We start from the raw sequence: 14,373 nt of genomic DNA, 5'->3' as shown, positions 1-14,373 counted from the left end.
TATTTTCTCTGCATCTACTGAAGATAATTACTTAATAATCAAACAGATCAATTAGTTTTAGCTTTTAACTACATTTTTTGTGCATGAGTTTTTAATGTTTTCCAATTCATAACATTATAAAAGCTAATACTTCATAGATTTAAATTATAGAAAGGTTTGAAAGGCTGATTTTTCTTTGGTAGTAGGTAACTCAGCCACTAGTTGGGTCTTTGAGCAACAACTAGATGAGAAACTTAATTCCACTAAGCCCCATTAAAAAACCAATTACTTCACAGGGTATTTATTCTATTACCAATGATTATACCACTCAAATATGTGCTAACATATCCACATGAAACTTATGTTTTAGAATAATATTAGTATTAAATGGCTCTTTAAAAAAAAAACTTTTTCTAGTTGCATACATCTGCTAGCTCTGTTAGCGGATTGTAGCTATAATTTCCACAAGCAATAAAATTAATCATTTGATGGTGGGCAGGGAGCAGAGATTATTGAATTTATAATGAATGGAAGATAAACTGCTATGTTCCTGTTTGCTAATAAAATTTTGTTATTGATCAGATGTTATTGACAGCTGTTTTATGTTGAAGGAGCCAGGTTCAAGTTCAAGTATTGTAAGTGATTTTTGTTCAGCCTACGTTACCAGCATAATGTAAACATTGGCATGCAATGGCACTCTCTTAGAATTGGTCAGACTGTTGAAATAAGCTGCACAGACCAGAGAAACCATATATTTTTTTTTCACTTTAACTGGCATAATACTGATGAAATATCTTCTTCACTGGTAAATGAAAATACTTCAGGTGTTAAATTTAATATTCAAGTAAACAAAAGGTAATCTATTTTTTAGTAGTTTTTTCAAAGAAATAATATGAAGTAAAAATAGATGATTTAGTTTGTTATGTTTTATAATAACTCTTTTTCATAAATAAGACTTCAGAATTTAAAAAATAAACAAATAACACAATTCCACATCCATTTTTGATAAAGTATATTTTCCTTTCTGAATAGCATGGTGCACAGCCTATTGGATCTTTAAAACCTTTAAGCTGCTTTTATTAATATGTTTAATTAGGTTTTTTTATCATATGCCTTTCCACAAAAGGGAAGTGTCTTGCCACAAGTCAATTTTTTGCTAGGCTTAAAAGTTGGACCTTCAATTTAACTGTTTTAATCAGTTATATACCAACTAAACTTCTGAGGCAATCATCAAGAAAGTATCATTTGATAAACAAGAAGGGGTATAATAGAACATAATAATGTAACAGGTATTGAAAGTATAGCTAATCATAAATACTATCAATAAATGTTTGTTATCTCAATTATTAAAGATGAGTACAAAAGTATAAAACAATCTTTTTAAATTTTTACATAATTCCATAATAATTTACTGATACACATATTTTTTTAAATGTTAAGACATTTATAAAAAGCTAGTTTTTAACATTCAGTCTAAATTCACTATTTCTAAACTCCGGAATGACATAAAAAAAACCCATTAATATAATGAAAGAAATATGATTTTAACACAGACACATAAACTTCGACATACTTCTTCAAAATTTTTTTGAAGATTTTGTTTCTTTCAGCATCTTTCTGTAAATCATACCTGAAATTTACAAAATTTAAAAATTAGGAAATTTTAAACAAAGCAAAAAAAAAATAAACAGTAATAAATAAATGTGGAAAAATGTAAGAAATATATTCTTAAGAGAAGTATGTAAATGTAATGTATCAGAAAATATAGTATTAGGTAATTGTTAGAAAGGTACAAAGTAAATAGAAATTACTGTTTTATTTTAATAAAAAAATTATAGTTAATATAACTCAACATCTATTGTACCACATACGTGACCATAACAATATTTTCCTAGCACGGCACTGATGGATGGACTGTTTAATTTAAATCATATACTGTTTACTTTATTAACGGGTTGACAAAATACATTACTTTTGAAAAAGAACTGTACTCAAAAAAATTTAAAACTAGACTATTTGTTCTGATCAAAGAAAAAATGTTTAGGTACAACAGGTTTTTGTTTTACATAATATCTCTTACATGCATGAATATATACTACTCTCTTTTTTCTGTTTAGCCTATGGAACCACCATAAGGTATTACTTCAGAGGATGATATGTATGATTGTAAATGAAGTATAGTCTTGCACAGTCTCAGGTCAACCATTCTTGAAATGTTGGTTAATTGAAACCCAACTACCAATAAAACTGGTATTCATGACCTAGTACTCAAATCTTAATGAAAGTCTGCCTTTACTAGGATTTGAACCTTAAAACTCTCAACTTCAAAGTCAGTTGATTTGCAATGACGAGTTCACCACTAGAAAAACCCAGTGAGTTACGTGAACATATACATAATTAATATCTGAAAGTAGGTTTAATGTTTGCAACTGGTTATGACTGTGATATGCAATAAAAAGCCCAAACACTAATAGATAGGCTTGCTTGGTCAAGAGTTTGGCCTGTTCCTTTTGTTTCTTAAACTTACACAATCATCTCAAAACTGTTCTTTTTTATTTTAATTAACTAAAGTAGATACCATTTACAGAATTAAGAGGTGGTAGCAATAATACATTTCAGTTCATGGTTGTTAAACATTTCTATTCATTCTAAATAAACCTCAATCTATATACTTTTTAAATTTTTTACTTGGTCATTCAAAATTTGTTCTTCATTTATGATAAGAGTCTATATGCTCAAAAGTATAAATATTAGATTAACAATAATTACTTTTAATTTGATTCTGTTAACAGGAAAAGATGATATAATTTTTTATTAGGTCATTTTATTATATAACTTTTTAGCTATTGAATCATTATAAATATGAATAAAAATACAGTAAAATCTCTTCACCAGATATGGTATTTACCAGTTATATCTGCAGTGTTCAAGAGAAAATTTCCAATTCACAGAGGCAAATCTGTACCTACAGTTTAAATGTTTTCCTAATAATTTAAATGTTGGAGGGAGAAACTAAAAAGTTATGTTTACAAACAGCCTAGGTTTGTGTTTTTATGTTATATTATAAAAATTAAATTCAAAAATATTTTGGGTCTATTGGTACAGATCCTGTGAAGGATCTTGTTAAACCTTTGAAATTTTGATAACTCTAATGTCATCGTGCTTAAAAAATTGAAAAAGTTATTTTAAAATCAACTACAACAAATTTTAGATTTTCTGAAAAATTTAACATTGAGTAAAATCTATTTCAGACACAGGTAGAGTCTTTATAACTTTCAACTTAAAATAATATTTATTATAGCCGATTTAAAAAAAATCTTCAACAAGGTTTGTATAATTTTTAAAAAAGATGTCTTTATTTCATCACTAAGCACAGATTATTTAAGTAAATATTTTGAAGATTGTTTTAGATAAACTTAAACATTTAAGTAAACTTAAATAAGAGCATAAGATGTTCAAGTAAAAACTTAAACAATGAATGCTTACTTTAAATGGAAAACAGAAGTATGAGAACAATGATTATATTTTACAAAGTGTTGCACATGATGGATGCATAACTATATATTTCTGGATCTTTACTAATGTTATACTTTTACTTTCCTATCTTTGATTTTCTTTTTTGTTAATCAACTTTATTTAGAAATGAATCAATTAATATTTATGTAATCCATTTACATGAGTCAAGCATTTTATAATGTTACACACTACATTAGTCCAAGCTTAAGTGGGACACATCTTTAGTCACACATGCAACGAGCATCAATGCATGCATTGATGCTCGTTGCATGTGTGACTAATAAATGACCAACATTTATTAATTGTCTTGTAAAAAAACACACTAGGTCATCAGCATTAACAAAAATATTTTACAAACACGTAAATGGATATCTTGAAACATTAAAACACTACAAAAAAACATGTGAATTATAAATAAATATAACAAAGATGTATTAATACACTTCTTAAATCTGATACACATAACAGCTAAATTTATCTCTAACAGTATTTTATTCATTTGTATCAGTGCTAATATCACTGAGAATCACAGATAACTGAAAACATCACTATTATTTTAGTAAAAAATATAAGTTAAATGTGAATTTGGTTCAGTTTGTCATTAAAAAAAAAAAAATTAATTTTATAATTTTCATCATTAATTACCACACACAAGCAGCATCATAAACTTCATTATGAAATACAATGTAATATGGCAATGTTATTTACATTTCTAATCTAAAAATATTTTCTTGTTTCTTGAAATTTGTTTTACAAAAAGAATAAAATTATTTATGTCATCTTTCAGCAATTTTTAAAATGATTAACAACTCAATTTCAAAATTATATTATGGAAACTATACTTTCAGATCTTTTAGAAAACTCTTGAAGTGGGTCATCTGAACCCAGGAGAAGGCAAGTGTGCCTTCCCTAAATGGCACACTAACTTTCATACCTGTTATAATTTTTTGCGAATGAATAAACCTCTGATATTATAAATTTTATTTATTTTTATACTAAAACTATAGTTTATTTTTATACTAAACTATTTTTATTAAGAAAGATGATTATTTAAAACATTCTTATATATTTTTATTTTATTATTTACATTATTTGTAGATTATTAAATACAAATTTCCTCAGAAATATTTTCAAAAATAAACACTGTGTAAAATGCATACATATATCTTGAAAACAAATAGATCTGACTTCTTGATTTAATCCTGATTAATGAGTTATGACAGTAAGTTCTAAGTTCTTGCTTGTACATATGTTTCTTGCTGACCCAAAATAATCCTGTTTTATGATTCATTAAATAAAATGGATGAGTTTGTTGTATTCCTTTCACATTTTAATTTGAATACTTTCTGAGATGGATAGCTGTTGATTTGGAGGTTGCAATAATGCTTTTTGAAAACGATGGAGTGTTCATTGTATTTAAGATGATACTGAAGATATTGAAATATATTCCATAAAAGAACACACAATTCATCCTACAGCAATTGGCATAACTCTACAGTACCTGTTTAATGATTGCTTACTTCCATAATAGCCATCTTAGTTGTCAGATCAAGGAAGAACTAGCATTAGAAATAAATTTGAGTATTTCTTCCTCCCATTTCTAAGGTTTCTAATAGTTTTGAATTTTTCTGTTTCTTTTGAATTCACCTTTTTTCAGTAAATACTTCATAAAATAAATTATTTTTATGAATTACTGAAATAAATAAAAGGATAAATGAGTAAGCAAAATAAAGAAATGCTTTACAGTTTAGAAAAATTATGTTATGCATGATTCCATGTAAACTATGTGTAATGTTTATAAATATTTTACCAAAAGTTTTCAATATATATCTAACAAAATTTACTGGAAAATGCACTTGATGGAACACCATACATTTTTAAGATGATTTTCACGTATAACAAGGACAGGTTGTTAAACAGAATATAAAAAAGCGCCTAGACACTCACTAACATGTATCTACTTCTACTGGATGTCCTTTAAACATGTTTGTAAGGTACATAAAATAGCTACAGTCTATACAAAGTCAATATTACATAATTAAGAGTAACAACCTGATCTAAACCACTGTGCCATGACCATACTCATGGTGAATAGGAGTGCCACTGGCTATTTTACAAAAGAAGAAGCTGCATCATTAGCTCTATAAAAAGATCTTGTGGAAATAAATCAACAAGTAGTGTTGAAAATGAGTTATTAATCATTTTTTATAATTTTTTTTTACAATTTTTACCCTAATTCATCAGATATATCAATGTTAATCTTAACAGGTAAAGATAATATTACATACTGAAACATAATTATAAAGTATGCCAAAGTGTTATTATACGCACTTTTGTAAATATGTAAAATCATTTTTGCATTCAGCAAAAATTGCCTTTCTCATTTTGCTAAATAGTTCAGCTACATTTAAGGACAGTAAAAATCTTCAAACATTTTTCTTTTTATTTATTTCCCTTGGTTTTTATGAGTATTGTGATAAAAACCATACACTGCAATATTTTGAATCTTATACCAAATGGCATAATGTACTTATCACACAATCTAAAATTAATAATAACAAACTTGATAGTTATGTACCAATTAATGTTTCTCACAATACTCAGATTTGTATTATTTTTACAAATATTTAGCATTCAATGTGCAATCATTACTTACATTTAAATTAATTGATAACAATCCCTCTTTGTTTTATTTTAGAATTTAATGAAAAAACAGAATTTAAAACACAATTATTTTTAATACAAAATAACGTTCGTCTTTAGAACGTACTGTATTTTATTTCTTATTCAATTGTTTTTATATATAGAAGAAAATCTTTGTAAATAGTAAAAAAATAAAAACTAAACAATGTAATAAATTTAATTAATAATAAATAAAATATCTCTGAAATCCTGATTTAATGATAAAGAAGATAAAAAATACGGAATGGTACATTCTTAATAAAGAAAATTATAACCTTTTATTTTCTAATGTTCATTAAGAGTTGATGTTAAGAGTCGATTAAGAGTTTACTGGATGTAAATATAAACACTTACATCTGCAATATGTTATAAAAATATGAAGCTAAATATATTAAAAAATGAAACTGCAAAGTGTGCTTATTTACCAATACCTTTGTCCATACTCAGTTCCTAAATAAAGATCAAAATGAACAACCAACCAAATGTTAATACAACTAAGTTTAATACTTAGCTGTATTACCCACCTCCACCTAAAAGTGTAGTTTTATATCTACAGATTTCTACAGTTTCTTTTATAAGAAACAGTGAAAAACCTGACCATTTATTAGGTGGAGTTTTTTTAAAAATAATTAAGTAAAAATGTACTAGATGTGAATGCATATCTGTACTTATGAATAAAAACACAAAATTCAAAAATATTTTGGGCATTCTTGAAGAAAAGTATAATCTTCATCTTATGATCAAGGCCATAATAAATAAAATTCAAGCCAAAACTATAAGTTTACTATTTTTTCTTTAAATTCAGTATTTGCAATTATTTATAAAACTCAATTTAACAATGTCGCCAACTTTTGGACTACTAAAAAGAATAAGAAAAATTTTATAAGTGAAGTAAAGTAAAGAAAGCACAAAAATGTGCACCAGTGAAAAAATCAATTTTAGCAAAAGCGTGTAGTTTTGAAACATCAAATAATATATTTTCATTTTTTACAAAAATGAAGAAAATCTATTTTCAGGAAATAAGTTCTTAAGAAGAAAATCAATTAATTAAAAAAAATTGAAAATCAGTTAAAGAAAAAGTTCATAGAAAGGTAAAAAATAGGCCTTATGCAGGAAATAAAGTACATTATGTATCCAGCACAATAAAAAAAATAAAGATATACAGAATTAAATAAAAAGTGTATTTAAACAATTTTTGAGTACAAACCTTTTTGATAGTTTTTAATTCCAGATAGATTATAGCATTTTTATGAAGAAAGCATAAATACACAAGTGTAACTGTTAAATTGGTGTGCTACTAACTAAAAATATTTTGAATTTAAATAAACTATATTGTTAAATAAATCCTATGAAACTGTAAAATGGGATAATTTTAACACAAGACTGATCTTAAGAACTGATTAAACATTAGTAATGATGTAATGAGGTATCTGAAATCCAAAAATCCAAAATATATTTGATTTGATTATTTCAAGTGATAGTCAAATACCATCTGCGAGTAGTTGAATAATAAAAAGTAATTGAGATGTTAAATATTATTTCAATATATATATAAAATGTTATTATGGGGTCAACTACACCCAACATCCCCCCAAAAAATATAAATTAAAATTAACATACAATAAACAGTGACAATTTTTGTATTTGAATATTCAGGATATTCAAACATTCAAGATAATAAAATATTGAAGATATAGTCAGTTAACGTGAAACTAAAATTCAAATACAAGAAGGCTGGTATTCAACCCATCACTAATTATTCCTGTTCAAAATTATTTTTAGTCAGAAGTGACTGAAAATTACCTTTAAATTAATAATCATATTAATTCATATTTTGATGCGTATTTTATTATAATAATACATACTAAATAAGTTAAAATAATTTCATAAACTAATTTATAATAATAACAAATAAAATATGCCATAATAAGCTGTTAATTGAAATTCTATGCTTAGTAGAAGAATTTATTAACCACACTCTAAACAAGCCGTAGCTGTTATTAGAAATTATTACAAAATAAAATAAATTTTACAAAAAATCCACAATTACACAAAAAAAAAGTTGTTAGATTAAATGAATGCATTCGCAAACATAACCTCAACCTCACAAATGTACAGTTTACCCTGTTAGTAGATGAATAATTAAGCATGTATTAGTAGTCTTAATGAACGAAAAATGTTGCTATACAAATTAATATGAATCACAAACTCAATGGAAAGGCAATGAGAAGCTCTTAGTATCACATGAATCCAAGTTTTAAAATATTATTAATTAGTTTTACCTTCTTCTAATACACACATAAACATTTTTGAGCACGTTGAATTTAAATTATCTGTAAAAAAAAAAATAATTTTTATACATCATATTTTAAATAAAATTATAGATATAAATAATAAAAACCCTACTGGATCAATTTCTGTTTATCCTGCCTTAAAACAATGAACTAAACAGGTGTATGTTTAATTATAGGCCAAGAAATATACTAACAACCAGCATTTATGGATTTAGGAAAAAAGCTTAACTGAAATAAACATTTTGAATATCTAATGAATTAAATATCCTTTCTCTAGATTTTTGAAAATATGGTTTCAGAAAGCTTCTTCAAAGCTTTTTGCAGTTCCTTTATCAATGGTGTTGTAGGTAACTGTTAATGGTGCCTTTTTTGAGGTGATAAGGAAAGCAGAAATAGTATGTGCAGGAACCAGCAAAAAAAAAACTGATGGATTTGAAATGAGTATAACAGATCAGAAATATGATACAAGAAAAAATTTTATTAATAAATTTTAAACATAATTTCTTGTCAATATTAATTATACCCCTTAAATTTAAAAGTTTATTTTGTTTTAAAAATTATGTTTGATAAGTGACGACCACCATTCCGCACACATTCCTATTGTGCCTGTAAGTTTTCCATGGCCTTCAATATCATGTTATTTGGTACTGTCACTATTTCATTGCAAATAGATAATTTTAGTTCTTCAGTTGTTTAAGACCTTTCGACTTCAAATATCCCCTTAGAAAATAATACCACGTTGACAGGTCTGGGTAGTGAGCAGGCCATGAAAGGTCACCATTTCTTGAAATGACACATCCTGGAAATATCTGTCATAGCACATTCATTGACATTCTTGCTGTCTGAGCAGTAGACTCATCCTGTTGATACCATATGTTTGCAGTATTAATTTGAAGATGATGTAACTCTGGTGCAAGGAAATTAATCAGCTTTTCCAAATAATGAACTGAAGTAATCAAAACTTCTCAACTGTTCTCTTTATAAAAATATGGACCTATCAATCCAAATTTAGCCATTTAGCCACTGTGCATCAAACTATTACACGTTCATAATGAAGTGGCCTCTCTTGAAGCTTACAAGGATTTTCTGCTACCCACCAATGTAAATCTTGTCTGTTCATGCTGCCAGAAAGGTGAAAGTGACATTACGATGATTGCATCTTTAGTAAGGATGTTCATAATTAAATAGGCACAGTCTTTTTGGTTTTGAAAATCATGTTCGCTTAATTCTTGAACTGCTAAATTTTATTTCGATGAAAATAAAGATCCATATGCAATATCATACGAACACTTTGATCTGATATGCCCAGCACAACAGTATGTCGTGTGGCAGGGCTGTGTAGACTCCTGATTATTGACTGACGCAAAGCTTCAATATTTAAGGGAGTACAAACAGTACATGGATGACCTATGGGCTTCTCTTTTTAAGGATGAAGCTGTTTCTTTAAAATTATTAACCCAATACATTTCTGCGTTATGACTGAGAACACTACTGTGCCTAACAACTCTAAACTTTGCATGAAACAGCCATCAACTACGTACAATTTCATTGGTTAGGTTCTCCATACTTAAATAAGCAATAGGTACAGCCAGATTCAAAATCATTTTGAATCAGTTTTCTGCTGGTCCCTGTATTAAAGTAGTACATTTTTAATAAACATACATTCATATATAATGTTAGTGTATTTGATATTGCTAGTGTGTTCTTTTTTTTAGTTCATCTTTTTTTTATTCAGAAAGTAACATTTTCTTTTTGTGATTTATATTTTAAAATAAGTGCCCTGTTTCAATGAAATAGTTTGCCAAGGTTGTTTCTACAGTTCTGTTCTTTTTCTTTTTTTTACTGCTATGTTTTTATCCATGATAGTTTGTAGTGAAATGACTTATAACTGTAATCTTTTGAAACAATACACCAAATCAAATTTCATATTTTATAAACAAAATAAATGACTTAAAAATGTTTTCAATCACACTTGCAACCACCTTCAGTGAATAGTGCTACTGTACTCACCCTAAATATGAAGAAATGTAGGAAAAAAGTGTGTAGGATTTGAATGTTTTTGTTCATTGTATGTTTTTATATATTTCATAACACTCATAATGACAAATTTTAAGTCTATATTGCTTGATATTTGTCAGCCTCCATAAAAACCATAAATTCATAAACTCAGCAACATAAACAACTACCTTGATATTGTACACCAACAAAGGACCACATCTTAACATAAATTATATTATGTTAATATATGTATATTAACGCACAAAATAATATGAGGGTAAATCAAATATAAATCGGAACTTTTATTGTCGTTGACGCATGGCTAATGGAGAGGGGCGTGGCTTCTCAGTGTTATACGTAGGGATGCATGGAGGGAATCCCACTGTTAGAAGGCCAGCTCACTAGTTTTTTCTAGTCAGTATCACAATGTTAGAGCAAGAGGTATCATAGCATATTATGCAACACATATTAATATTAAATTTTTCACGGCAGAGGGTATTAAAAAATCCAAAATTTTGAGAAGACTTTGGGCACAGTTTAGGGACAATACACTTAAAAAAACTCAAGTGTATGATGGGCATAACCAGTTTTTGGAAGGACAAGAACTAGTTGAAAATGAAGGTCATTAATGTTGCCCAAGGACAAGCACTACTACTGAAAACATTTTCATGGCTTGTAGCCTTATTAAGGACGACCATAAATTAACAACTGCAAAATTGCTTCTGAGATCAGAATAAGCTATGGCAGTGCTCAGGCAATCATTAGTGGCAACCTTGGATTTAAAAAAGTGGCGGCACGATGGGTTCCTTGTCTTCTCATCAGCTCATCAGAAGCTCTGTTAGCTAGAGGTGTACCAGTGGTTATTGGTTGTTACCAAGCTGAAGAATAATTTTTTTGCATCGAATCATGACCTGGGATGAAACTTGGGTGCTCCATTACACCCCATAATCAAAACAGGTAAGTATGGAATGGCAAAAAAGGGAGAAACTGCACCCATTAAAGCCAAAACTCGACTGTCAGCCGGAAAGGTTCTGTATTTTTTTGATTTCAAAGAAGTTTTGCATGTTGATTTTCTCCATGAACGTCATACAGTGAATTCTGTGTATTACTGCCAGCTTTTAGACAAAGTAAAACTCGCATATTGTCAAAAAAGACATCAATTTCCAATCCAAGATGTCATTCTGCTTCAAGACAACGCTTGGCCTCATACCACGGCTCAAACTCAAGAAAAAATTGGATCCTTGTTCTGGAATATACTGGAGCACCCTCCATACAGTTCAGACTTATCGCCCTGCGATTATAATTTGTTTGGGCCCACTAAAAGAAGCTCTTGGAGGACAAAAATTTGAAGACGATGCTGTTGTTGAAACGTTGGTGCACCACTGGTTGACATCAAGCCCACCTTCATTTTACATCATCGTAAAATCATAAAGCTACCTATCTGCTGGGAAAAATGTGTTTCCAAAAGAAGAAATTATGTAGAAAAATAATATTGTATGTATTTTTATTATCCTTCAATAAATGATTAAACAAAAATTCTGTTTTATATTTGATTTGCCCTCAGTGTCAGTTGACACCATGATAACAGCAGCAGCACCAATCAATGATGATTGTTACAATAGTGACTGAAAATAAAATTAAGAATATTATGTATGTTTATAAAATATGGGGTTTTGTATGCTGTTTCAGACATTTGTAGTTTAAAATAATTTACATTATAATAGTTGGATGTGATTTATACAATTGTAACTAAATGTGCGTCTTATCTGACCAATGCAGCATTTTTTTTTGGAGCCGCACCAGTTTAATCTGTATATACCTAAGTTATTATATTTTGTTTATTAATGTTTCACTAAAATATGATATGAATTTGCATATGTTATTTTAATAGTTTCGGAATCAATAAAGTGCATTTTTATATAAATACTCTCTGCTATTAAGTGTGCTTTATATTTTTTCTGTACTTTACAAAACATGTTGACCTCAAGTGTGAGTATGTAGCTACTCAAGAAAATACCTTACCAATGGGCTTTCCACTGTCAGCCATCATATCTCAGATTTTTTTACAAAGTTTTGAAAGTAAAATTGTTTATAGCATTACTTATGTTGATGATATTTTACTTTTGACTAGGTATGTTGATGATATTTTTGTGGTCTATTATCCAGTTATATGTAATGAACGTTTAATAATTTTGAACAAGTTAAATTCTTACCATAACGAATTGAAATTTAATTTTGAAACTGAAAAAAATAAGAGAATAAATTATTTAGATGTTGGTATCGAAATCGATAATAAAAATCAATTCATAACTTCAGTACATAGGAAACCCACAATCAACAAAATCACCATACACAGATATTCAAATCATCTATGGTCACACAAAGTTAATACATATACAAATATGGTTATAAGAGCAATCAATTACACAGAGTATAATGGAAATAATAATAAATTACTCTAAAACAAATTGCTAAATATAATGGTTATAATGAATGTTTAGAGACAATATATATAAAAAACAACGTCAAAAGTTAACAATAATATATATTTAATACCAGTAAATAACACAAAAAACTGACAATGTATATTTAAAATATGTATATACTGATAATATTATTGAAAACATAACAAGGGTTAACACAAAAATAACCATTTAATAAAGCATTTAAAAAATAATACACATACTGTTTCATATGGTTTACACAATTTGTGTGGTATCTATAAAATAAAGTGCAGTGATTGTGACCATATTTATATAGGTAAAACCACTAGTTCTTTTAAAACTAGATTTGATGAACACTTTAGATATTATAAAAATAGAAAATGGGTTTCTCTAATGTTTCTGATCATATTATTAACAATACGCATTAAATATCCGATATTCATACAAATTTAGAAATTTGTATGAATACAAATATTGTATGAATACAGGTGGTTTATGTTGCAACTGATGATGAAAGTAACTCGCAAAAGCACACTTGCATGAAGTATGGAATAAGGCAGGTGTCATCCTATTTTATTTTATTTATTAATTCTGTACTTAGGTTGATTGGATTAATATAATTTGTATAGTGGAGAGGAATATTATTCTCGAAAGGATCGACTTAAGAAAAAAAAAATATATAGTATATGTATATATGAGGTATACACATAGAGATAGTAGATCTTAAAAGGTAGGAAGTAGTAAAAGCTAGTCTTTTGCTAGGTGATCTTGCAAGCTACATAGGTAGTTGGTCTTAAAAAAAGGCCTATAAAGACGACCTAGTTGCAGACCCATCAATCATTTAAAGACTTAAGTGTATTAAATAATATAAAATTAGCTATTATATTCATTTTACCAGAGATATTTTTTATCCAGACAGGTTTCTCAAAGTGAATAAATATATAGTAGACTGGTATTCCGGATATTATGAAACCTAGTCCAACGCCAACCTCCCATGGCCTTACATAACATGGCACAGTTACAAGAAAAGCGCATATTACGAAGAATATTATTGGAAGAATAATATTCACCTAAAATTAGAAATAAACAAAAAAATTTAAGTTAAATTTTCAAATTACATTTAAAAAATTACTTATTAATTAATGTTTTTACAATGTAAAAAAAAAAACAATCATATATATTAATTTTTTTAACTAGATCTATTTTTAAACTTGTTTTATGAATACAGAAAAGATTTTGACAGAAAAAAACAGGAATTTATGAAAAAAATGTCTCAGGAAGTTAATCAAAGGTAAATGGAAATACAAAAATAGCAGTAAAGAACCCTCATTGGTATTTTCAATACATTCTGTTTATTGCACAAGAAAAGATTGTTAGATATATAAGATTCATAGTACACATAACAATTAAGTCTACATTACAACTATTAATTATAACACTAATTTGAAAATAACTAATTT

General features: G+C 27.7%; 1 protein-coding gene across 1 annotated transcript in view; it reads right to left on the bottom strand.

Moving 5' to 3' along the window:
• Positions 1–668: 668 nt before the first annotated feature.
• mnd (L-type amino acid transporter minidiscs) overlaps positions 669–14,373 on the bottom strand; it is a 102,911-nt gene continuing 89,206 nt past the window's right edge. Inside the window, exons 8-10 of the mRNA XM_075357937.1 lie at positions 13,809–13,983; positions 8,460–8,510; positions 669–1,609 (exon numbers count right to left, since the gene is read on the bottom strand). Of these exons, the coding sequence (XP_075214052.1) occupies positions 1,557–1,609; positions 8,460–8,510; positions 13,809–13,983 (279 nt within the window). The 3' untranslated portion in view covers positions 669–1,556. The remainder of the gene's footprint in view (positions 1,610–8,459; positions 8,511–13,808; positions 13,984–14,373) is intronic.

Source organism: Lycorma delicatula, chromosome 2 (genome assembly GCF_047948215.1).
Source record: "Lycorma delicatula isolate Av1 chromosome 2, ASM4794821v1, whole genome shotgun sequence".
In the NCBI taxonomy this organism is placed as follows: Eukaryota; Metazoa; Arthropoda; class Insecta; order Hemiptera; family Fulgoridae; genus Lycorma; species Lycorma delicatula.
Note: the sequence above shows the minus strand (reverse complement) of the source record. Positions and strands in the feature narration are given on the sequence as shown.